This window comes from Anolis sagrei, chromosome 9 (genome assembly GCF_037176765.1).
Source record: "Anolis sagrei isolate rAnoSag1 chromosome 9, rAnoSag1.mat, whole genome shotgun sequence".
NCBI classification, from domain to species: Eukaryota; Metazoa; Chordata; class Lepidosauria; order Squamata; family Dactyloidae; genus Anolis; species Anolis sagrei.
In genome coordinates, this window is record NC_090029.1 from 19,575,111 (window position 1) to 19,601,066 (window position 25,956).

The 25,956-nt window shown below is 43.1% G+C and overlaps 1 protein-coding gene across 2 annotated transcripts in view; it reads right to left on the reverse strand.

Annotated features, from left to right (window-relative positions):
• Positions 1 to 25,956, reverse strand: part of AP3B2 (adaptor related protein complex 3 subunit beta 2) — a 69,065-nt gene that overhangs the window by 17,647 nt on the left and 25,462 nt on the right. For both annotated transcript variants that reach the window (XM_060755586.2, XM_060755585.2), the window contains exons 9-20: positions 23,732 to 23,829; positions 22,697 to 22,751; positions 21,609 to 21,680; positions 19,722 to 19,784; positions 19,445 to 19,577; positions 16,386 to 16,495; positions 16,103 to 16,279; positions 14,445 to 14,631; positions 14,245 to 14,363; positions 6,952 to 7,063; positions 4,028 to 4,220; positions 1,134 to 1,305 (exon numbers count right to left, since the gene is read on the reverse strand). In XM_060755586.2, the coding sequence (XP_060611569.2) occupies positions 1,134 to 1,305; positions 4,028 to 4,220; positions 6,952 to 7,063; positions 14,245 to 14,363; positions 14,445 to 14,631; positions 16,103 to 16,279; positions 16,386 to 16,495; positions 19,445 to 19,577; positions 19,722 to 19,784; positions 21,609 to 21,680; positions 22,697 to 22,751; positions 23,732 to 23,829 (1,491 nt within the window). The remainder of the gene's footprint in view (positions 1 to 1,133; positions 1,306 to 4,027; positions 4,221 to 6,951; positions 7,064 to 14,244; positions 14,364 to 14,444; positions 14,632 to 16,102; positions 16,280 to 16,385; positions 16,496 to 19,444; positions 19,578 to 19,721; positions 19,785 to 21,608; positions 21,681 to 22,696; positions 22,752 to 23,731; positions 23,830 to 25,956) is intronic.

A 25,956-nucleotide genomic window follows, 5' to 3' on the forward strand; every position in this document is an offset into this window, starting at 1 on the left:
TTCAGTTAAGGACTATATTCTTATATAAGCACCGGGACTGTGGCACAGCTGGCTGGGAGTCAGCTGCATTAAGATCACTACTGACCGAAAGGTCATGAGTTCAAAGCCAGCTTGGGTCACAGAGCTCTCAACCAATTTGTGTAGCTTGCTGTCGACCTTTGCAGCCCTAAAAACAGTTGTATCTGTCAAGTAGGAAATTTAGAAACTGCGTATGCAGGGAGGCTAATTTAACTAATTTATGATGCCATAAAAATCTCCAGCAAGCATGCAAAGAATTAGGAAGCACTCCATCAGTGTCACAAATGGACGGTGAAGCAACAGCTCCCCTGCTGACCAGAATACCCTCATGAAAAAGCTGGAATGTTATATAACCTCTGTGTGTCTGTCTATATATGTTGCGTGTCTATGGCATTGAATGTTTGCCATGTATATGTACATTGTAATCCACCCTGAGTCCCCTGCGGGGTGAGAAGGGCAGAATATAAATACTGTAAATAAATAAAATAAATTTTCTCCTTTTTTTTGACAGGAAGCTCTGGGACCTCTTTGTCCTTTCCATCTTCGCACTACAAGACAGGGTCTGCTCAGCATGCTTTTACATAGGGTTTCTCATAGTTTCAAGAGTCCCTGTATGTAATGCTATCATAGGAATGTAGGAAGCAGCTAATACTAACTCAGTATTTGTTCATCTAGCCCAGTATTATTATCTCCTCTCCAAGCTTTCACACAGGGATTTTCCCACATTCTCTGATTAATAATACGAGTTAAATGCTACACGTTTTCACTCTTGGTTTACAAGTGAATCAAAACAATTGTCCATAGTAATGGTAATTTAATACGTCCAAAACAATGTGAACAGTTATGGGCAAACTTGGGCCCTCCAGGTGTTTTGGACTTCAACTCCCTCAATTCCTAACAGCTGATAGGCTGGTGTGAGGGGGGAAAGGAAGGGGCCTGAGGCTGTTAGGAATGGTGGGAGTTGAAGTTCAAAACATCTGGAGGGCCCAAGTTTGCCCATGCCTGGTACAGACAATGCCAATAGAGTCAGCTCTCCTTATCCAAGGATTCTGTATCTATGAATGCAACCACTGAAGTTTTGACATTGCACTGGAGATCCATTCCCAGCCACTCACCGCCTTCTTCTTCTTGGCTTCCTTCTCTGGGGGAGATTCCTCGGCTTCGGATCCCGACTCAGACTCCGAGGAGCTGCTCTCCGTGAGGCTTCCTTCCTCGGACGAGGATTCTGACCCGCCTTTCCCTTCCTGCAGTGGCTGCTTTTTCTTGGTTTTTTCTTGCTCTCCCTCACTGGTATGATCAGAAAGAAAGAAAAAAATTCTTGTTGAAGCTGTTTGCAATTTATAATGTAGATTTCAAAGTATGTATGTATGTTTAAAATGCAGTAACTATGTGCCAAGTATAATGTATTCCTGTGTGGAAAGAGTTAACTGAACCATGGAGGGAACAGCATTCCTAGAGAGGTAATAAATCAAGTGTATAGAACAAATGGATCATACGTCACTCTGGAATGAAAGAGGTGTGGACTAGTACTGATAATGGTTAGTGTGTTCACAATGTTACAATCGGACAGTGAAGAAGCAAGTTTACGATGTGCTGAGTATTAAGTAGCTTCTACTGTAAGTAGCTGTAAAATAAAGTAGTTTATAGCCTAAGGTGGCTGTGATTGATCTGTTCCTGCCTTGCTGTGCTGCCGATGTCACTGACATTTCTTTGGTGTCTCAGGTGGGAATATTATTTGGGCAGTTTGCAATTACATTACCTCCCCAAAATTCAGTGTGCAAAAGCATTCCTCGTGACAACACATCCTTGCAGGCCTTACAGTCTTTTACTTTGGATTTGCGCATATGCATAGGGATTTGGTGGCACCTTTGAGACTAACTGGAAGAAGAAGTTGATAATAAAGCAGACTTAGGTCTAGGAAAACTTATGCTCCCAACTTCAGTCTCAAAGATGCTACAAGATGCTGCAGGCCTTTTGTTAAAGTAAAGGTAAAGGTTTCCCCCCAACATTAAGTCCAGTCGTGTCCGACTCTGGGGGTTGGTGCTCATCTCCATTTCTAAGCCGAAGAGCCGGCGTTGTCTGTAGACACCTCCAAGATCTTTTAAATATATTTTTATTTGGGGTAAGGGAACGGGGAGGAAAAAGAATAGTATTTTGTTTTGACATATAAAGTGGTGGAACAATAATATGAAGAGAAAGTAGGAAATAATAGAGGAGAGGGAATAATTTAACAAGAGAAAAAAAGGAATAATAATAATAAAAAAATAATGTCCTGGCAGCTTCCATCTAAACCATTGCGGTGTTGTAAATATTTGTTCCATAAGAGTTGTATATTAGTATTGAATAACATAAAGTTGACTTTAACCTAATTCAGTGATGGGCAACCTTTTGAGCTTAGTGTGTTAAAATTTGCCAAAAACCTGTGCATAACTTGGGTGGAGTGTCACTTTGAGAAAAAAACCCCATAATTTTGCAATATTTATAGTTTAAATAAGAAAAATGTATATTCCATGCTGAGTTATGGAGTGAACAATGCTCAAACGTGCAGATGTTAAATTTGTAGAGCCTTTTACAAATTTAAGGATGGAATTAGATTGGCTCTTATAAGGTGTACTTCTCTGTATGCGGCCGCATGTGTCTGCGTGTCATCAAAAATAGCCATGCGTGTCAGTGCTGACACGTGTGTCATAGGTTCACCATCACGGACCTAATTTGAAACCATTTTTTTAAAAGGTCTATTTAATAATGATTCCTTTAATAAATCTTTTATTTTTTCCTTTTTTCCCATATTCATCAATCTGTGACCAATTACCGTATATACTCGAATATAAGCCGAACCAAATATAAGCCGAGGCACCTAATTTTACCACAAAAAACTGGGAAAATGTAGCAGCTAATGGTAAATTTCAAAATAAAAATAAGATACCAATAAAATTATATTAATTTAGGCATCAGTAGGTTAAATGTTTTCGAATATTTACATACAACTGTAATTCAAGATAAGACTGTCCAACTCTGATTAAACCATTATCCTAACTTTCTTCAATGTAAATATGCTTACATGTCCTCCAATAATAATAAATAGAGTAAAATAATAATAATAATAATAATAATAATAATAGAGTAAAATAATGGAATGTAATAATAACAGTATTAATAGAGTAAAATAATAAATGTAATAATAAAAACACAGTGAAATAATAAATGTAACAATAACAATAATAAATAGAGTAAATAAATGTAATAATAACAACAATAATACAATAAATGTAATAATAACAACAATATAAGTAAAATAATAATTAAAATTGATTCAAGTATAAGCCGGGGGAAACTTTTTCAGCCTAAAAAAGGACTGAAAAACTAGGCTTATACTCGAGTATATACAGTAGTTTGCTTGATTTATGTCTAGTATTAAATCTGAATCCATAATTCCTAGTAGGTAATACGCAGGTTTCTTTGGGAATTTTTTCATAAAAATCTGTATGAAATACTCCTCATGTATTGCTAACCAATATTTTTGGAAACATTCTTCTGGGAGCCTTTTGAGAAGTAAGGGCTGCATGGCAAGAGTCAGAAGTAATCTGTGACTCGTTAACAGATTATTCCAAAAATATAACATTAAATATCTGTGGAATGACCAGGGTGGGACAAAGAACTCTTGTCTGTAGGAGCTAGGTGTAAATGGCTTGTTGAAGGTTTTTCGGGCTGTATGGCCATGTTCTAGAAGCATTCTCTCCTGACATTTCACCTGCATCTTGTTAACGGATGATTCCAAAAATATAACATTAAATGGGTTGTTGGAGGTTTTTCAGGCTGTATGGCCATGTTCTAGAAGCATTCTCTCCTGACATTTCACCTGCATCTATGGCAGTCATCCTCAATACGTTTTAATGTTTATATTGGGAAGTACTTATTGTACTTTTAAAGGTTGTATATTAGTTGAGGTCATGTCACAATAAACAATTCCCTGTCCCACTCATCTTAACCCTAGTTGCATCAACTGTACCTTCCAGCACTCTCCAGAGATCCCTTCCTTGGAGCCTCCTTTCTCTTCCTTTTCTTCTCTTCCTTCTCCTCCGACTGATCTTCGCTCTCTTCCTCATCCTCATCCTCATCTTCCTCATCCTCTTCTTCGCTGCCGGATCCTGAGCCGCTCTCACTGCCGCTCTCACTTTCCGACCCACTCATTGTTTCTGGTTCTGGGGGAAAAAAGGAGAGAGAAGATAACCCACATTTAGAACACACACATAAAGATTCAAGGTGCTTGTTTTGACCTACAAAACCCTGTACAGTTCTGGTCCAGTGTATCTGTCCGAACGTATCTCCCTCTACGTCCCACCCCGGAATTTGAGATCATCTGAGGGGGCCCTGCTCTCGACCCCACCGCTTTCCCAAGTGAGGCTGGTGGGGACGAGGAGCAGGGCCTTCTCAGTGGTGGCCCCTCACCTGTGGAACTCACTCCCAGGGGAAATTAGGGCATCGACATCCCTCCTTTCCTTCAGGAGGAAGGTAAAGACGTGGTTGTGAGACCAGGCCTTCGGGCAATCTGCTAACTAGATAAGGACAACCAGACGAATAGGACTGACAGGACTGACAATTGTGGAATTGGAATTTGAACTATGAGATAGCGAACGTTGACCGGCAATAAGGAGAAATTGGTTTGTATTGGTTTGTATGGATTTTTATTGGTCTTATTGGTTTTATCGGTTTATAGATGTAATGTATAATTGTGGTTTGATTGCTAATTTATGCTGTTTGTTTTATTACTGTTGTATGATACGGGCATCAAATTATGCCTTGTTTTTGTAAGCCGCCCTGAGTCCCCTTCGGAGTGAGAAGGGCGGGGTAGAAGTAAACCAAATTAATAAATAATAAATAAATAAAAAATGTTGTCCATTTTTAGGTTTTGTTGGGATTTACCAGACTTCTTGAATCCTGGCTGGCTGTTAGGAATTGTGGGAGTTGATGTCCAAACACCTAGGGCCAAACGCAAATTTCAAAATGACACCTCAAATGTACCTTTTGAACATGCCCAATGAAGAATTAGAAAGAAAATTTGGAAAAATTTGTTTTACACAACAGTGGTAGCTCGAATAGTATATGCCAGATATTGGAAAACTCCAGACATACCTGCTTTAGAAGAGTGGGAAAAATATTTATTTATTTATTTAAAACATTGATATTCCGCCCTTCTCACCCCAACTCAGGGGACTCAGGGCGGAGCACAGCATATACACGGCAAACATTCAATGCCGGGACACAGATTCACATACAATACATAAACATTAAAAAAAAATCAAAATATTAAAAATACACCATTTAAAACCATCCTAGTCATCCGCATCAAGTCTAATTGGCCTGGTCATCTTTCCTATTGCCGCTTAAATTATTTTATTTTTATTTCTCGCACTTCTACCCCCGCCCTTCTCAACCCTTGAGGGGGGACTCAGGGCAGCTTACAAAAAGGCACAGTTCGATGCCGGCACAACAACAAGGTAAAAAATAAAACATATAAACAGTAATTAAAACAATTAAAACAATCCATTATACATCACAATCCCTAAAAACAATCTAGTGCTCAACGTTTATCAGCTCAGAGTCCGTAAATTCAAATTCCATATTGTCCAATCCATCAATTCTAGTCGTCGCTTGTGCCTTATCTATCTGCCAGATTACCCGAAGGCCTGGTCCCAAATCCATGTTTTTAATTTCGTTCTAAAGGAGAGGAGGGATATCGATGACCTAATTTCCCCGGGGAGTGAGTTCCACAGGTGAGGGGCCACCACCAAGAAGGCCCTGCTCACTTGTGACAGAGGTGGGGCCGAGAGCAGTGTCTCCCCAGAAAATCTTAAACTCCGAGGCGGGACGTAGAAGGAGATGCGTTCGGACAGATACGCTGGGCTGGAACCGTATAGGGTTTTGTAGGTCAAAACCAGCACTTTGAATTGTGCTCGGACTTGGATCGGCAGCCAGTGGAGCTGACATAACAGAGGGGTGGTATGCTCCCTGTATGACGCTCCGGTGAGTAATCTGGCTGCCGCCCGCTGGACTAATTGAAGTTTCCGAACAGTCTTCAAAGGCAACCCCACGTAGAGTGCGTTGCAGTCATCTATTCGGGATGTAACGAGAGTGTGGACCACTGTGGCCAGATTATTGCCCTGTCCTGAAAGCTTGGTCCCACAGCCAAGTCTTTACCATCCTTCTAATAGTTCTTCTCTTAATAATACAGTTATTTTGTCCATTAAATTTAAATTAAATTTCAGTTACTTCTACCCCGCCCTTCTCACCCCGGAGGGGAATCAGGGCAGCTTACAAAGGCACAATTCGATGCCAGCATCACATAACAGTAGTAAAACAATATAGCAGCAATTAACAGTTAAACAACAGTTCCTGCATTACAACAATAAAACCAATACAAACCCATTACTCCTCATTAACTGTCAGCGTTCGCCATCTCATAGTCTAATTTCCAATTTCACTTTGTCAGTCCTGTCAGTCCTAGTCGTCTGATTGTCCTTATCTAGTTGTCAGATTGCCCAAAGGCCTGGTCCCACAACCACGTCTTTACTTTCCTCCTGAAGGAGAGGAGGGATGTTGATGACCTAATTTCCCCCGGGAGTGAGTTCCACAGGTGAGGGGCCACCACTGAGAAGGCCCTGCTCCTCGTCCCCACCAACCTCACTTGTGATAGCGGTGGGGTCAAGAGCAGGGCCTCCCCAGATGATCTCAAACTCCGAGGTGGGACATAGAGGGAGATGCGTTCTATTATCAACATATCTGTAATATATGCACCTGTACCCTGGGAAGTCAGACTTGGCCACAGTGGTCCACGCTCTCATTACATCTAGGATAGACTACTACTTTCTGAACCCAGGAAGCCTCTCCATACAAAGCAGGAGGACAGGTTACACCCCGGCCGTCGTCTCTCACCGCTATCTGCAGATTCAGTCGCCCCGGACTCTCCTTCCGAATCAGAATAGAATGGTTTCTCCACTTTCTCCTTCCTCTTCTCGCGACTGGTGCACTTGGTCCATTCCGGGACCTGGCAAGAGAAAAGCAGGAGTGGCACATTCAACTGCAAAAAGGAGGGAGCAAGTCCATCAAACACTCTAGATATGAAGCAGAGGGCAACTGAGAGGGAACGGCACAAGTAAAGCTTCCCACTTGAAGAGATTTCTGACGTGGCGATCCCTTCTGCAGAGGAGAAAAACAGCGACATCTGCCTGGAATGATCTACAGTAATTTGTGGCAGGTTTACATCATGTCCACATGGGAGGTAGGGGAACGGATGAGCATGTATTTAAGGAGATGGGTGTGTTTAGCTTGGAGAAAAGAAGGTTAAGAGTGGATAGCCATGTTTAAATATTTGAAAGGATGTTACGAGGAGTGTTCATTAAAGGTTTCCCCTGACCCACTTGCTGTGGACTGAGAGCAATGAAACTTGGCCCAGTTCTGAGTCCTTCTCTCCACGGGTGACACCTCTAGGGACAAACACTTATTATTTATTTGTTTTATTTACAGTATTTGTATACCACCCCTCTCAGCCTTCTGGCGACTCAAGGCGGTTCACAAGGCAAAATTCAATGCCACCAAAAGCACAGTTACAATATTAAAACTTAAACATCAATAAAATCCTAACAGCTGCAATAAAACATAATTCAATAAATACTCATTAAAACAATGTCCAATCCATCTTGTAGTCTGGTTGCTCCTGACATGATATAAATAAATAATCTTGTAGCTGATTCCGTTCTTAGGTCCGCTACTCGGTATTCGCAAATGCCTGCTCGAATAGACACGTCTTGAGTTTTTTCCGAAATGCTAAAAGTGAAGAGGCCAATCTAATCTCCATAGGAAGGGCGTTCCATAGCCGAGGGGCCACCACTGAGAAGGCTCTGTCTCTCGTCACTGCCAGCCGTGGTTGTGATGATGGCGGGACCGAGAGCAGGGCCTCTCCAGACGATCTTAAGGTCCTCGAAGGTTCATAAGGGGAGATGCGTTCGGATAAGTAAGTTGGGCCAGAACCGTTTAGGGCTTTAAAGGCCTTCTCCCATCTTTTGAAGCAACTGTAAACACCTCGCTTGTACAAGTCGACAGGTTGCTCCAAAAGCCACACGATGACTTCGGAAATCATAGTCTCATCATCTGAAAAAAATTTGCCCTTCAAAAATAACTTCATTGTTGGAAAGAGGTAGACGACCGATGGTGGGAGGTCAGGTGAATAAGGGGATGCGGTTAAATTCCAAAGCCAGAGGACCATGCTTCTTCCATTTGGGCAATAGGTGAGTTGTGAACTGGTGCATTGTCTTGCAAAAGGCAAAGGACACATTTGGTGAGCAGGCCACATTGTCTCTTGGCTTTGATGGCCTCCACAATTTCCACAGCAGTGAAGCAAAGGATGCTCCAGTGATCCTTTGCTCCAGTCCCCTTTGCTAGGAAATCTATCAACACTACTCTGTGCTGGTCCCAAAAGACTGCGAGCATGACCTTGCCTGCTGAGAGTTGGGCACATGCCTTCTTTGGAGGCGGTGAGTCAGGATGCTTCCGTTGCATCAGCTGGACATGAGTCTCAGGATCAGAGTGATGGACCCAGCTTTCATCCTGTGGGATCAGTCCATGGACAAAGTCATGGTTTCCAGGGCACATCATCGTCAAGAGAGCCTGAGAGCATTCAACTCGTTCCTGCTTCTGGAAAGGTGTGAGCAGCCGGGCGACCCAGCGAGTGGAGACCTTATGCATCTGAAGATGGTCTTGGGCTATTTTTTCCACAGATCCCACACTCATCTTGACATTTTGGGCTGAGTGGCGAATGGTTATCCAGCAATTTTCCAAAATGGCGACCTCCACTTGCTGGATGTGGTGTTCATTAAGAGCAGCGTGGGGTCGCCCTGGAATTGGAGCTGTTTCCACTGAAGTCTGACCACATTTGAACTGACGATGCCAGTTCTTGACTCCATCATATGATGGGGAATCATCACCATCAACCTCTTTCTTCTCATTGAACGTCTCCTTTGGTGTGTGGCCTTTCAAGTAACGGAACTTGAGGACTGCTCTGTCTTCCACTGGGTCCAGTCTCAAACCTCACACCACTTCAGCACCTGTACAAGCAAGGCCGTTCTCAGTTCTGAGTTGTAAACTGGCATGTCACCTATAGAGACTTATATCATTACACATATGCAGTTTCAGCATCTTGTGATAAATAGAAGTGGGTCAGAAGACATCTTTAATGAACACCCCTCATACAGTGAAGATAGAGCAAGCTTGTTTACTGCTGCTCCAAAAGCTAAGCTTACAGCATTCCTACAATTTCTCCATTCCACTCATAACCACCTTGGGTTTCACTTTGGTACACTGTAATATCTGCTGCTAAGTCTGCATGCCCAGTGTGGAACACATCTCACCACACTAAAACAGTGGATGTGGCTCTTAATGAGAAATGCCGCATTATCACGGGGTGTCTGCGCCCTACACCACTGGAGAAATTACACTGTCTAGCCGGTATTGCACCACCTGACATCCGCCGGGAAGGAGCAGCCAATAGTGAAAGGACCAAGGCAGAGACATCTCCAGCTCATCCCCTGTTTGGGTATCAGCCAGCACGCCAATGACTTAAATCAAGAAATAGTTTTCTAAGATCTACAGAGACACTCGCAGAAACACCCCAGCAAGCGAGAGTCCAAAAGTGGCAGGCTCAAACCCAGAACCTCAATCAATGGCTGATACCAAATGAGAGACTCCCCCCTGGGCACACAGAAGACGGAGCGACTTAGAAGGCGCTGAACAGACTGCGCTCTGGCACCACGAGATGAAGCGTCAACCTCAAGAAATGGGGCTACAAAGTGGAATCCACGACATGCGAGTGTGGAGAGGAGCAAACCACTGACCATCTGCTGCAATGCAGCCTGAGCCCTGCTACATGCACAATGGAGGACCTCCTTGCGGCAACACCAGAGGCACTCCAAGTGGCCAACTACTGGTCAAAGGACATTTAATCAACTACCAAGCTTGCAAACTTTGTGTTTTGTCTGTTTGTTTGTTTGTTTTGTTAAAAATGTAATACAAATGTCTGGTTGCTCCTGACACGATAAAAAAAAAAAAATGTAATATCATTTCAAACCTACGTGGGCAGATAGAGAGGGAAACACACCTAATCAGTAGTATTACTATGGACAGAATAAAGAAATATTTACAGAGAAAGGGAGTCAAACTCAGGACATATGTGTAAACGTGTAAGAACAAATTCCACAGCAAATGCACAATGTTGTGTTTAGACAAGAGATGTGTGTTGTAGCAAACACGATCATCTTAGAAGACATATTCCTAGAAATCAGAGAAAGTCAGAAAGGAAACGGTCACTCTAACAGCACTCGCCACAAGCAATTTGTGCATGGTTATGTGCAGAGGCGGCCCTAGGTAATTTTCAATGGTAAGCAAACAGTATTTTGGAAACCGCCCCCCCCCCCCAAACCAATCACTGATATATATTTTCTGTTCATCGTGGGAGTTCTGTGTGCCATATTTGGTTGAATTCCATCATTGGTGGAGTTCAGAATGCTCTTTGATTGTAGGTGAACTATACATCCCAGTAACTACAACACGCATATGTCAAGGTCTATTTTCCCTCAAGAGCACCCCTGGGCAAAATCAAGTATACTGCAAATGCTTACTTTGCGTAATGGGTTGAGCCGCCCCTGGTTATGTGTGTGCGTGTGTGTACAAAATAAACCCCTTTTGGCTGAATAAATCAGACCAGCATTTGAGTTAATCGATTTTGTAAAAAAACCAACATGCCTAACCAATCAATTACAGAAAAGCTGTAGCTTGACCCAGCACACAGGTCATAGAGTGCAGGAAGTAAACAGAGTTGAACAGGAAATGCAATGAGGAGAGCAGAGGGAAAGGGACACGGCACCCACAAACGTAACCTCAATTGGTTCGCCTAGCAGCCCAATATGGCTTTCCACAGGGATAATGGACTCTTCCTAGGAAGGAAACAAAGGTAAAGTGTGTGGGAGTCTCATTGAACTAAACAAAAAACAGCCCAATGGTTGTATCATCAGAAAAGGAACAGTGGTTAGGGCCAGTAGCTTGGAAGACACTCCGCTCTCAAGCATTTGCACCCAACGTCTTACAAGAAACGTGACAAGTTAACTGTCAACCCTCCCCTTTTGTGGGTTTGACATTTGTGCATTTGATTAAAACAAATGGACAAACGTTCTGGGAGTCAGCTACATTAAGATCACGCAGAGGCGGCCCTAGGTAATTTTCAACGGTAAGCAAACAGTATTTTGGCGCCCCCCCCCCCCCAACCAATCATTGATATATATTTTCTGTTCATCGTGGGAGTTCTGTGTGCCATACTTGGTTCAATTCCATCATTGGTGAAGTTCAGAATGCTCTTTGATTGTAGGTGAACTATACATCCCAGTAACTACACTTGCCGCACTTGCTCCCTTGCCTGGCCCGCTTTGGGTCTGGAGGCGTGCCTGAAGACCCCAACGTGTGCACCAAAAGTCACCTCTTCTCCTGACTTTCTCTTCAGCCATTGGGACCAAGAGAGAGAGACAGAGGTGGAGATGCCCACCTTTCCTGAAGGTAGGCGCAAAAACAAAGGAGGGAGCGGAGGTGGGAGATACCTCCAGCCGGAGGGGCTCTCTCTATCTCTCTCTCTTGGTCCCAATGGCTGAAGAGAAAGTCAGGAGAAGAGGCGACTTTCGGTGCGCATGCTGGGCGTCTTCAGACACGCCTCCGGACCCGAAGCGGGCCAGGCATGGCGGCTCACCCCTTGGCCCACCCGCGGATTGGGGAGAGGAGAGGAGGCGGGTGGATCAGGAAAGGGAGCCGGTCATGGGGAAGTAATCGAACGCGGAGAAAGATTGAGCGCCGGCTCTGCTCGCGCACCCAGTGGCTGGGTGGAGCAGGAACGAGAGGGGCGAGGCGAGGCTCAAGGGCCTGGCCCCTTTGGGAAGAGGATTGCCCGGCAGCGAGGCAAGGAAGCCGAGGCTCCCCCCGGACTGCTAGGGCTGTTGTGAGCTGAGGGGGCGCTCCTCAAGTGGCAGTCGAGGGGCATTTACAGAGGCGCCTCTGTGCCCCTGGCAAAAAAAAAGTGTTCTGCGACCGCTTACTTCGCGTAATGGATGAGCCGTCCCTGAGATCACGACTGAGCAAAAGGACATGAGTTCGAAGCCAGCCCAGGTCGGAGTGAGCTTCCGACCAATTTGTGCAGCTTTCTGTCAACCTTTGCAGCCCGAAAGACAGTTGTATCTGTCAAGTAGGAAATTTAGGTACCGCGTATACAGGAAGGCTATTTTTTTTAAATTTTATTTAGTGGAGGCTTCTTCTTTGGAAGCTTTTAAACAGAGGCTGGATGGCTATCTGTCAGGGGTGCTTTGAATACAATTGTCTGTAGACATCTCCAAGGTCATGTGGTTGCTATTTATTTATTTATTTATTTATTATAAATGACTGCATACAGTGCTGTTACCTTCCCACAGAAGCGGTACCTAGTGATCTACTCACATTTGCATGTTTTCAAACTGCGAGGTTGGCAGAAGCTGGGCCTAACAACAGGAGCTCACCTCGCTCCCTGTATTTGAACCACCGACCCTCTGGTCAGTGAGTTATACAGCTTATTCAGGGAGTGGAGTGAGCTCCCACTGTTAGTTCCAGCTTCTACCAACCCAGCAGTTTGAAAACATGCAAATGTGAGTAGATCAATAGGTACTGTTTTGGCATGAAGGCAATTATTTATTTATTTATTTATTTACAGTATTTATATTCTATCCTTCTCACCCCGCAGGGGACTCAGGGCGGATTACAATGTACATATACATGGCAAACATTCAATGCCATAGACACACAACATATATAAAGACACACAGAGGCTAATTAACTTTCCAGCTTCCATGAGGGTATTCTGTCCACCAGGGGAGCTGTCGCTTCACCGTCAATTTGTGACACTGATGGAGTACTTCCTCATTCTTTGCATGCTTGCTGGAGATTTGTATGGCGTCATAAATTAGTTAAATTAGCCTCCCCGCATAAGCAATACCTAAATTTCCTACTTGATAGCTGCAACTGTCTTTCATAGAATCACAGAATCATAGAGTTGAAAGAGACCTGATGGGCCATACAGTCCAACCCCATTCTGCCAAGAAGCAGGAATATTGCATTCAAAGCACCACTGACAGAGGGCCATCCAGCCTCTGTTTCAAAGCTTCCAAAGAAGGAGCCTCCACTACACTCCGGGCCAGAGAGTTCCACTGTTGAACGGCTCTCACAGTCAGGAAGTTCTTCCTAATGTTCAGATGGAATCTCCTTTTGGGCTGCAAAGGTCAACAGCAAGCTACACAATGGTCGGAAGCTCGCTCCGACCCGGGCTGGCTTCAAACTCATGACCTTTCGGTCAAGGAATCTCCAACCCGGGCTGCAAAGGTCGACAGCAAGCTACACAATGTTCGGAAGCTCACTCCGACTCAGGCTGGTTTCGAACTCATGACCTTTTGGTCAAGGAATCTCTTTTCAGGCTGCAAAGGTCGACAGCAAGCTACACAATGGTCAAAAGCTCACTCCAACCCGGGATGGCTTTAAACTCATGACCTTTCGGTCAAGGAATCTCCTTTAGGGCTGCAAAAGTCGACCGCAAGCTACACAATGTTCGGAAGCTCACTCCGACTCAGGCTGGCTTCGAACTCATGACCTTTTGGTCAAGGAATCTCCTTTCAGGCTGCAAAGGTTGACAGCAAGCTACACAATGGTCGGAAGCTCACTCCGGCCCGGGCTGGTTTTAAACTCATGACCTTTCGGTCAAGGAATCTCCTTTTGGGCTGCAAAGGTCGATAGCAAGCTACACAATGGTCAGAAGCTCACTCCGACCCAGGTTGGATTCGAACCCATGACCTTTCGGTCAGTAGTGATCTAATGCAGATGACACCCAGCCAGCTGCGCCACAGTCCCGATGCTCTATGCAGGTAACAGTGACAGTGCTGTATGCAGTAATGCCGGCCACATGACTTTGGAGGTGTCTACGGACAACGCCGGCTCTTTGGCTTAGCAATGGAGATGAGCACCAATTCCCCAGGGGAAAACCTTTACATATACATATGGAAAAAGGACAAGACCACTGCTGAATGAATCCCCTTCAAGGATTTTAAAATGTCAACTCTCCACACTCCACTCAGGACACAAAACACTGCATTTGAACAACAGAGGACGAAGCAATACCTCCACATTGCGCACAGATGGGTCTGGGGCTTCGCTGGGCCAGTCGGGGAGCTCCTGGTAGCCCACAGCCTTGGCATTGAGGAGGTGTGAGAGGGAGCCCAGTTGGAAGTGCTCACGGTCTGAAAGGAACAATCCAAGGTCAGCACGGACACAACACCCAAGAGCCTTCCAAAGCTCCTTTGAGACGGCGCTTTTCCTACCTTTGAAAGATGACTCCAAGATGGGGGCTGGCTTCTGGGCCAGGAAGAGCTTCTTGGCGTACTTGCTGAGGGCGCCGCTCTTCTCCGTGGGCACAATGAGCTGGCGGATGAAGCGGGCACGGTCCCGGATGTCATAGTTCTGGTCGTACTTGGCGAGGTTCAGCACATACTGGGTCAGCAGCTTGCTCTGTGGCGGATGACACCCGTGCAAAGCAGGAGTTGGTTAAGAGTTGGGCACAACAAGAATCCAAATTATTGCCAAAGGAAAAAATAAATAGCTCCACTTCTAGGGAAGGGCTGGAGAGTGGGTTCTTAAACAGAAGCTGGATGGCCATCTATTGGGAGTGCTCGGATTAGGTGTTGTTGCATGGCAGAGAGTTGGACTATAATGTAACACAATATAAAACTAATATTAATAATATGATATTATAATTATATATTTATATTACATGTAATATTACTAATAATATTACAATATCATGGTATAGTACAATATAATAATAGGAAATACTGATATTGAACTATGCTAATAATATAATGTATTGTATGTGTATATATATCTTGTAAGCCGCTCTGAGTTCCCTTTGGGATGAGAAGGGCAGCATATATACTACTACTACTACTACTAATAATAATAATAATAATAATATGATATTATAATTATATATTTTATATTACATGTAATATTACTAATAATATTACAATATCATGGTATTTTATGTATATATATATATCTGATAAGCCGCTCTGATTTCCCTTTGGGATGAGAAGGGCAGCATATATACTACTACCTAAATACTTATCTGACCGCATCTCGGCCTATGAGCCCACGAGGACCTTGAGATCGTCTGGGGAGGCCCTTCTCTCGATCCCGCCTGCCTCACAGGCACGCCTGACGGGGACGAGAGATAGGGCCTTCTTGGTGGTGGCCCCCCGGCTGTGGAACACCCTCCCTGTAGACATCAGACAGGCGCCCTCCCTTATGACATTCCGCAAGAGCCTAAAGACGTGGTTGTTTGAGAAGGCGTTTGACTAAGTGCTACAACAAATTGGCAATGATGAGTGGAACGGAATATGGATAACGAGATTGGATTGTGATTCTATGATGAGACGTCGCAAATGATTTAGTGTAATGGTATTATTAATAGTGATGTTATTGTTGTTTATGATATTGCTTTCATTGTAAATTGTCTTTTTATATGTTGTACACCGCCGTGAGTCGCCCTAGGGCTGAGAACGGCGGTCAACAAATGCAGTAAATAAATAAATAAATAAATAATACTACTACCAATAATTTGTATTGTATATGTGTTTTATGCTTTTAAACTGAATATTGTTGTTTTTTAAGTGTTGTAAACCGCAATGAGTCACCGATTTAGGCTGAGATATTAGCGGTATACAAGCGCATTAATAAATAAATAAATAAATAATAATAATATGATATTATAATTATATATTTTATATTACATATAATATTACTAATAATATTACAATATAATGTTATAGTACAATGTAGTAATATTTAATGCTGATATTGTACTATGCTAACAATATAGTTGGGCATTCAGAAAACACGTCCTGTCTACAGACTCTTTCACAGGCCCAGTGCGTGACAGCACAGCACCCCAGAAATGGCAAGGAACACAAGGGGACCTCACCTGCTTGGAGTTTGTCAGGTAAAGCTTGGCAGCCAAGTTGATGACTTGCAGCTTGACAATGTCCTCTTCGCTCGTGAAGGACTTGGCCATCTTGCGCAGCACGTCTGGGGCAATCTTGGGCACGTGCTCGCAATATTCGCCGATCAGCCATAAGATGCTCGCCCGAGCCATGGGTACCTGCAACACAAGGACTCTCTGCATCTCCGAGGCTCCCAGACTCTTCCTTCCCTATGAGTCCTATTGACAGACAGAGAGCCAACTCCTTCCTAAGTCATGCTCCCACCTGGATGTTGTCGGTCAGCTTTGCCATATGTTTGATGATCTCGCTATGTTGGGACGGTTGCATCTGCAGGAGCTTCTTAATGACGACTACAGACTCAGCCACAACAAGCTCTAAAGAAGAGTGAGAGAAGGATAGATGCAATAATACTCAATACTTTGAGGCCTTGTCTGTGGGGATCCTAATGGAACCAAGGCTTGCAAGGTTGTCACACCAACATCTTTGGATTAGAAAATTGGTAACTTTTCCCACCATCATTCTCAGGCTCCTTCTACGCTGCCCTTATATCCCAGGATCTGAATCTAGATTATCTGCTTATCCCAGATTATATGGCAGTAGAAACTCATATAGTCCAGTTCAAAGCAGATAACCTGGGATCAGATCCTGGGATATAGGGACAGTGTAGAAGGAACCTCAGGCTTCCTTGTTCTGCTTTGAGTCTCCTTCGGGAGAGATAAATAAGGGGATAAATATAATAATAATAATAATAATAATAATAATAATAATAATAATAATAATAATAAGGTCACAAGGACCACCTGCCAGCAGTAAAGAATTGGGGGGATCATAAACCCGCAAAGGTTGTGGGAAATGGACACACAAAAATACTGTGGGATTTTCGAATCCAAACTGACCAAGTTTTGGAACACAATACACCAGACATCACGATTGTGGAAAAGAAAAAAGTCTGGATTATTGATGTCGCCATTCCAGGTGACAGCCGCATTGAGGAAAAAAAACAGGAAAAATTCAGCTGCTATCAAGACATCAAAATCGAACTGCAAAGGCTCTGGCATAAACCAGCACAGGTGGTCCCAATGGTGATTGGCGCACTGAGTGCCATGCCAAAAGATCTCAGCTGGCATTTGGAAACAATCGACATCGACAAAATCACGATCTGTCAACTGCAAAAGGCCACCTGATTTGGATCTGCGCGCATCATTTGAAAATACGTCACACAGTCCTAGACGCTTGGGAAGTGTTCGACTTGTGATTTTGTGATACGAAATCCAGCATATAGATCTCGTTTGCTGTGACAGACTGTGCTTTTGTGTCAACAATAATAATAATTTCTCTGAGTTTAGCTGAAAACCTCATAGCAGCTTGGGGTTGGAAGAGAATTATTTTCCCAACAACAATGTGCAATGTGAAGTGTTTGTGGTCTGCTTAATCTTGAAAGGGCAATTCAGAATCATCAGCTTTACAAAATACTGGCGTTGTTGCCATCAATCAACACAGTGGCCTACGTTTTGATATTCTTCTTGGAGGTATGGCTAGGAGAGTTGTCATAATGACGTCCTACGCTTTCTCCTGCATCTCTCTATATTTTTACCTATTCCAAACTGCCTCTCCTAGCCGTACCTCCAAGAAGAATATCAAAACGCAGGCCACTGTGTTGATTGACGAGGGAGAGAGCCTTCTCCGCTGTGGCCCCTCAGCTTTGGAATTTGCTACCTAGTGAGATCAGGCAAGCCCCTACCGTGGCAGCTTTTAAGAAAGACCTAAAAAATTGGCTCTTCAGATGTGCCTTTGGTGAGTGAACATATATTCCATATTTTGTCTGTCCCACCTACAGTTCCGTCCTCATGATGCACTTTCCCCCCGCCCTTAATGAAGGTCTAACCCCATTGTTTGTTCCTTTTGAGCTCCTCCCTCAGAAACACATTCTCCCGCCACTTATCTCATCCAGGATTTTATCAGTTTTATCCTAGTGCATTTGGCCCGCCCACTGTGTTCTATTTTTCTATCATGTTATTTGTAACTGTTTATTTTATTTTGTTATTTCATGTATTTTATTTGGAAGTTATTTTTGCTCCTTTGTATTTTATTTTGCTGTACTGTAATTTTGATCTTGGCCTCATGTTAGCCGCCCCGAGTCCCCTTCGGAGAGATGGTGGCGGGGTACAAATAAATATTATTATTATTATTATTTGAAACACAACAAGATGAGTCCACAGCAGATTCACTCTGCTGGCTATTGAATTGGATTATACGTCGGACACTTCCCAAGTGTCTAGGACTTTGTGATGTATCAGCGAATATTATTATTATTCATAGAATCATAGAATGAAAGAGTTGGAAGAGACCTCATGGGCCATCCAGTCCAACCCCCTGCCAAGAAGCAGGAATATTGCATTCAAATCACCCCTGACAGATGGCCATCCAGCCGTGGTTTAAAAGCTTCCAAAGAAGGAGCCTCCACCACACTCTGGGGCAGAGTTCCACTGCTGAACGGCTCTCACAGTCAGGAAGTTCTTCCTCATGTTCAGATGGAATCTCCTCTCTTATAGTTTGAAGCCATTGTTCCGCATCCTAGTCTCCAAGGAAGCAGAAAACAAGCTTGCTCCCTCCTCCCTGTGGCTTCCTCTCACATATTTATACATGGCTATCATATCTCCTCTCAGCCTTCTCTTCTTCAGGCTAAACATGCCCAGCTCCTTAAGCCGCTCCTCATAGGGCTTGTTCTCCAGACCCTTGATCATTTTAGTCGCCCTCCTCTGGACACATTCCAGCTTGTCAATATCTCTCTTGAATTGTGGTGCCCAGAATTGGACACAATATTCCAGGTGTGGTCTAACCAAAACAGAATAGAGGGGTAGCATTACTTCCCTGGATCTAGACACTAGACTCCTCTTAATGCAGGCCAAAATCCCATTGGCTTTTTTTGCCGCCACATCACATTGTTGGCTCATGTTTAACTTGTTGTCCACGAGGACTCCAAGATCTTTTTCACACGTACTGCTCTCAGGCCAGGCATCCCCCATTCTATATCTTTGCATTTCGTTTTTCCTGCCAAAGTGGAGTGTCTTGCATTTGTCACTGTTAAACTTCATTGTGTTACTTTTGCCCTTCATCTCTCTAATCTGTCAAGATCGTATTGAATCCTGCTCCTGTCCTCTGGTGTATTGGCTATCCCTCCCAATTTGGTGTCATCTGTAAACTTGATGATCCTGCCTTCTAACCCTTATTATTATTATTATTATTATTATTATTATTATTATTATTATTCTCAACTTTGCCTAGCTTTGTGGCATTGATGCCCACCAGGTCCAGTCTCTTACCATCTCTGTTGGACAGCAGCTGGACGAGGCCGTTGAGACACGTGTCGCGCACCTTCCCAATATTGGTGGCACAACGACCAATGGCCTGGATGGTGGCCGCCACAAAGTCTTTATCCATGCTCCGGATGTAGGTCTGTAGGAAAAGAAGCCAGAAGTAGCATGTCTCTGTACTAGAGGTGTTAATAATCCTCCCCAGCCAAAAAACACGTTCCCATCATGGACTCCTTCCCATTGCTGCACCAAGGTGTGCGTTCTCCCCATTGGGCGGTGCCATTACCTGGAACTCACGCAGGATGGTAGAAATGTTGGTTTCATTTGCAAGGTTGGTCAGAACTTCCAGCTGGAAGGAAGGCAGTGAGGGAGACATTACTGTTTATAAGCAACAGAACATCTAGCTTCCTACCTGCCTAAAGCAAAGTATTTTCTCTTGGTCATGGGGGTTCTGTGTGGGAAGTTTGCCCCAGTTCTGTCATTCGTGGGGTTCATTCAGAATGGTCTTTGATTGTAAGTGAACTATAAATCCCAGTAACTACAACTCTCAAATGCCAAGGTCTATTTTCCCCAAACTCCATCTATGTTCATATTTGGGCATATGAAATATTCGTGGCAAGTTTGGTCCAGATCCATCATTGTTTGAATCCACAGTGTTCTCTGGATGGAGGTGAACTAAAATTCCAAAATTCAAGGTCAATGCCCACCAAACCCTTTCAGTATTTTCTGTTGGTCATGGAAGTCCTGTGTGCCAAGTTTGGTTCAATTCCATCATTGGTGGTGTTCTGAATGCTCTTTGATTATAGATGAACTATAAATCCCAGCATCTACAACTCCCAAATGACAAAATCATAATGTTTTGAGTGATGGTCACTCCTTGTGTAGTGAGACGTTTTGTTGCCAAATTTGGTGTGATTTTGTTCATTGATTCTTTTGTTTCTAAGGTACTCATTACGCACAGAGCATTTATATATATATAGATTTACTCCACTGCTGTCTCACCCCGTTTTTATCCTTAATGTTTTATTCTGGACATTTGGCCCGCTCATTGCTTTGTTTTATGAATGATTATATTGTAATTTTATATGGTTGATGTTTTATGTAATTCATTATGTTGTTGTTTATGTTTTCATTTCATTTATTGTCTTGCGTTGGTGGGTTTGGCCTCATGTAAGCCGCCCTGAGTCCCCATTGGGGAGATGGTAGCGGGGTATAAATAAAGATGATGATGATGATTGTTATTATTATTATTACTGGACTGTTTACTTTGCCTAATGGTAAGGCTGGAAGATGCTGCTAGGAATGAAATGAAAGCAAAGTCTCGCTCCCATTAGGAACAAAGCCACGAATCTGACACAGATGCTAAAATAACGAGCACTCCCAGTATCCTCAACATGGGTTGTTGTAGGTTTTTCAGGCTATATGGCCATGTTCTAGAAGCATTCTCTCCTGACATTTCGCCTGCATCTATGGCAAGCATCCTCAGAAGTTGTGAGATCTGTTGGAAACTAGGGAAGTGGGGTTTATATATCTGTGGATATATACATTCAGTCAGCCCTCTACATTATAATTATTAACATTAATAACATTAATAATATTGATGGTAACAACAACAACAACAACAATGTATATATATGAGGAATATATATATTCCTCATGTACAGAAGAAGAATTGTTGGAGGCTACAGATAATGCCATTGCTGTTACCCGTTTTTGGTCAAAAGATATTTAGCCGCCTGTGCTCCTTCTATTTTTTATCAGTTGTATACTAATTTATGCAATGCTTTTGATACAAAATAATAAATAAATAAATAAATATCTGTGTAATGTCCAGGGTGGGAGAAAGAACTCTTGTCTGTTGGAGTCAAGGGTGAATGTTTCAATTGGCCACCTTTTCACACCTTCCCCCAGCAGACAAGAGTTCTTTCTCCCACCCTGGACATTATATAGATATATAAACCTCACTTGCCTAGTTTCCAACTGACCTCACAACCTCTGTGGATGCCTGCCATAGATGTGAGCAAAACGTCAGGAGAGAATGCTTCAGGAACATGGCCATATTGCCCAAAAAACCTACAACAACCCAGTGATTCCGGCCATGGAAGCCTTCGACAATACCTCCTCAACACGGCTTGGAAATTATGCACTAGGGATGTTTGAATATCCAACACACCTTGAGGATCTTGATCTGAGTGGGATCTGTTGATCTGATGTAGAAGCTTTTCAGGTACGGTTCAAACATGCCCTGCAGAGAGAGAGAGAGAGAGAGAGAGAGAGAGGGATCAGCTTGACCAGGAGAGCTCTATTTTTTATTATTATTATTATTTTAAACACAACAAGATGAGTCCACAGCAGACACTCTGCTGGCTGTTGTATTGGATCACACGTCAGACACTTCCCAAGTGTGTAGGACTGTGTGATGTATTGGCGAATAATGCGTGCAGATCCCAGTAAGGTGGCCTTCTGCAGCTGACAGATGGTAATTTTGTCAGCACTGTTTGTGTTTAAGTGCAGGCCAAGGTCTTTAGGCACTGCACCTAGTGTGCCAATCTCCACTGGGACCCCCTTGACTGGTTTGTGCCAGAGTCTTTGCAGTTCAATTTTTTAGATCCTCATATCGGGATTTGCTCTCTAGTTTGAGTAAGTTAGTTATAAGGACTCTGGGGAGAGTTAGCTGATTACTCAGAAGACAGCCTGGGATAGGTTAGTCAAGAACTCATTATTATTTCGCTGAAGTAGAGTGAGGGATTTTGTTTGTAATCAGTAGCTATATCTGTGAGATTAGCTCTGTTTGTAACCAAGCCAAGAAATTCTTTTTAAGCAACCATTAAGATATTGTGCTATAGTAACAAGTCAAATTATAATCTGACTCTCCAACAGTTTGAGGGACTGTGACCTGGTCCTCTGTTTAAAAGGTTTGAGGACCCTTGACCTAGACCAATGGTTCTCAATCTGTGGGTCCCCAGGTGTTTTGGCCTACAACTCCCAGAAATCTCATCCAGTTTACCAGCTGTAAGGGTTTCTGGGAGTCGAAGGCCAAAACATTTGGGACCCACAGGTTGAAAACCGCTGACCTAGAGAATATTTTAAATCAAACCTATGAATAATCCAACCCACAACAGTCAAAACCACAAATGTGAAGGAGCAGACTATACTTTTAAGGTATAGGCAGAGACCTAGGATTTACATCTCCAAAACCACACATTTGTGATTGTGTGAAACTTTCCCAAAAAGGACACCGGGGAGGGGGGGGGCACTCACCCTGCGCTTAATGGACATGGTTGCCACATTCTGAAGGACCACATACTGCACCTCACTGTCATAAGAAAAAGAAACAATGAACTGTCAAAGGAGCAAGGAAGGCCTATGAACTCACTGTCAACACATCTAGCAATGGCCTCTGCCTCCAAAAAAAGTTTTGATAGACCTCAAAAGTACTGCCAAAAGGAAGTTTGGTTTTGTATGTGGAATTTACAATTTAATAACAAAAGGTGCTGAGTACATCACACGCGTCAATATTTTTTTTTAATGTGCACATTTTTTCCTATGTTCTACACACAGTAGAACATAGGAAAGTGCACAACCTATCTATAACATTTATAATATTATAATGTAATACAATATAATACTACTAATAATACGATATTATAATTATATATTTTATATTACATGTTATATTACTAATAATATTACAATTTAATGGTGTAGTGCAATATAGTACTATATAATACTGATATTGTACTATGCTAATAATTTAATATATTTTATGTATATATATCTTGTAAGCCCCTCTGAGTCCCCTTCTGGTTGAGAAGGGCGGCATATAAATGTCATAAATAAATAAATAATATCACTGGGAAGGGAGTTCCCCAGTTGAGGGGCCACCACTGAGAAGGCCCTGTCTCTCATTCCCACCAACTGTGCCTGTGAAGGAGGTGGGACTAAAAGCAGGGCCTCCCCAGACGATCTTAATGTCCTTCCCAGTTCATAGGGAGAGATGTGTTCAGACAGGTAAGCTGGGCTGGAACTGTTGCATTGGAGGACCTATACATTTCTGGAACATTTTAATCAAATGCACAAATGTCAAACCCACAAAAGTAGAGGGCTGACAGTTAACCTGTCAGGTTTCTTGTAAGATGTTGGGTGCAAATGCTTATAGTGAGAAGGGTGGCATATAAATGTCGTAAATAAATAAATAAATAAATATCCTATGTGAGAACAGAACTACCTAAACTTTGTTAATTTGTTAGCAATTAAAATCAGAATATTTTAGTATTGGGAGAGAGATGTGCAAACCTGTGGCTCCTGAGGAGACGCACTAAAGCCTTAGCAATGACTCCGACTTCGGCTTTTGGGGCCAGGTGGAAATAAAGTTGGGCAACCGACATCACAACCTGCATAAAGAAGGAGAAAATGGAAGGGCTTTAGCACAGCTGGTAAATCACCAGCAGTGATAAGATCTACCAACCGAAAGGTTGCCAGTTCGAAGCCCCGGGTTGGCGTGAGCTCCTGACTGTCAGCCCAGCTCACTGTTTACCTACGCAGTACTTTCTGTTGGTCATGGGGGTTCTGTATGGGAAGTTCGACCCAATTCTATCATTGGTGGGTTCAGAATGCTCTTTAATTGTAGGTGAACTATAAATCCCAGCAACCCCAACTCCCAAATGTCAAGTATTTTCCCCAAACTCCACCAGTGTTCACATTTGGTCATATTGAGTATTTGTGCCAAGTTTGGTCCAGATCCATCATTGTTTTGTGTCCACAGTGCTCTCTGGAAGTAGGTGAACTACAACTCTAAAACCCAAGGTCAATGCCCACCAAACCCTTCCAGTATTTTCTTTTGGTCATGGTTTGGTTCAATTCCATTGTTGGTGGAGTTCATAATGCACTTTGATTATAGGTTAACTATAAATTCCAACAAATATAATTCCCAAATGAGAAAATCAGCCACCCCCAAACCCACCAGTATCCAAATTTGGGCATATCGGGTATTTGTGCCCAGTTTGGTCCAGCGAATGAAAACACATCCTGCATATCAGATATTTACATTATTATGATTCATAACAGTAGCAGAATGACAGTTATGAAGTAGCAATGAAAATAATTTTATGGTTGCGGGTCACTGCAACATGAGAACCTGTATTAAGGAGTCACGGCATTAGGAAGGTTGAGAACCATTGACCTAAGCAGAATGAAAACAGCGGTGCTGTGAGTAGAAAAATCAGGCACCGCTTTAGCGGGGAGGTATTTTACGGCAATATAAAAAGGAAGTACCCGAAAATGGCAGCAATCAAAGAAAGGAGGAAGTCTGTGATTAAGGGCTCTTCGCCATAGAGGATGGAGCGACAACACCCCCCTGTGGCCGGAATCGAGTACAGCCTCCAGGACGCCAAAGTTGGGAAAAATGCCAACATAATGCCTCTATCTGTTGTCTGTCCTGTCTGCACTGAATATTTGCTGTGCATATGTTCTGTGACCTGCCCTGAGTTCCCTTTGGGTGAGATGGGCAGAAAATCTATATAAATAAAAATGTAATGTTCGTTTGTGAGATTAACATAACTTAAAAACCACTGGACAAATTGCCATCAAATTTGGACACAATATGCCTAATACTCAAAAACTATTACTCAAAAACATGGATTTTGTCATTTGGGAGTTGTAGTTGCTGAGATTTACAGTTCACCTACAATCAAAGAGCATTCTTAACCCCACCAATGATGGAATTGAAGCAAACTTGGCACACAGGACTCCCACAACCAACAGAATATTCTGGAAGGGTTCAGTGGGCATTGACCTTGAATTTGGGAGTTGTAGTTCACCTACATCCGGAAAGCACTGTGGATTCAAACAATTATTTATTATTATTTATTTACAGCATTTATATTCCACCCTTCTCACCCCGCAGGGGACTCAGGGTGGATTACAGTGTACACATATATATGGCAAACATTCAATGCCAATTTTGACATACAACATATACAGACATACACAGAGGCTATTTAACTTTTTCTGGCCACCAGGGGAGCTGTCGCTTTCATCGTCCATCTGCGACACTGATGAAATACTGATGATTCCCCGCATGGTTTTTTGCTGGAGAGCTTTCGCTAGAGACGTTTTTATGGCCTCATAAATTACTTAATTTAGCCTCCCCACACTTTAACGTGGTACCTAATTTTCCTACTTGAGAGATGCAACTGTCTTTCAGGTTGCAAAGGTCGACAACAGGCTACACAATTGGTTGGAAACCCACTCCAACCCGGGCTAGCTTCGAACTCATGACCTTTAGGTCAGAGTGATCTTAATGATGGATCTGGATCAAACTTGGCACAAATACTCCATATGCCCAAATGTGAACACAGATGGAGTTTGGGGAAAATAGACCTTGATATTTGGAAGTTGTAGTTACTGGGATTTACAGTTCACCTACAATCAAAGAGCATTCTGAACCCCAACAATGATAGAATTGGGCCAAACCTCCCATACAGAACTCCCCTGACTAACAGAAAATGCTGTGTTTTCTG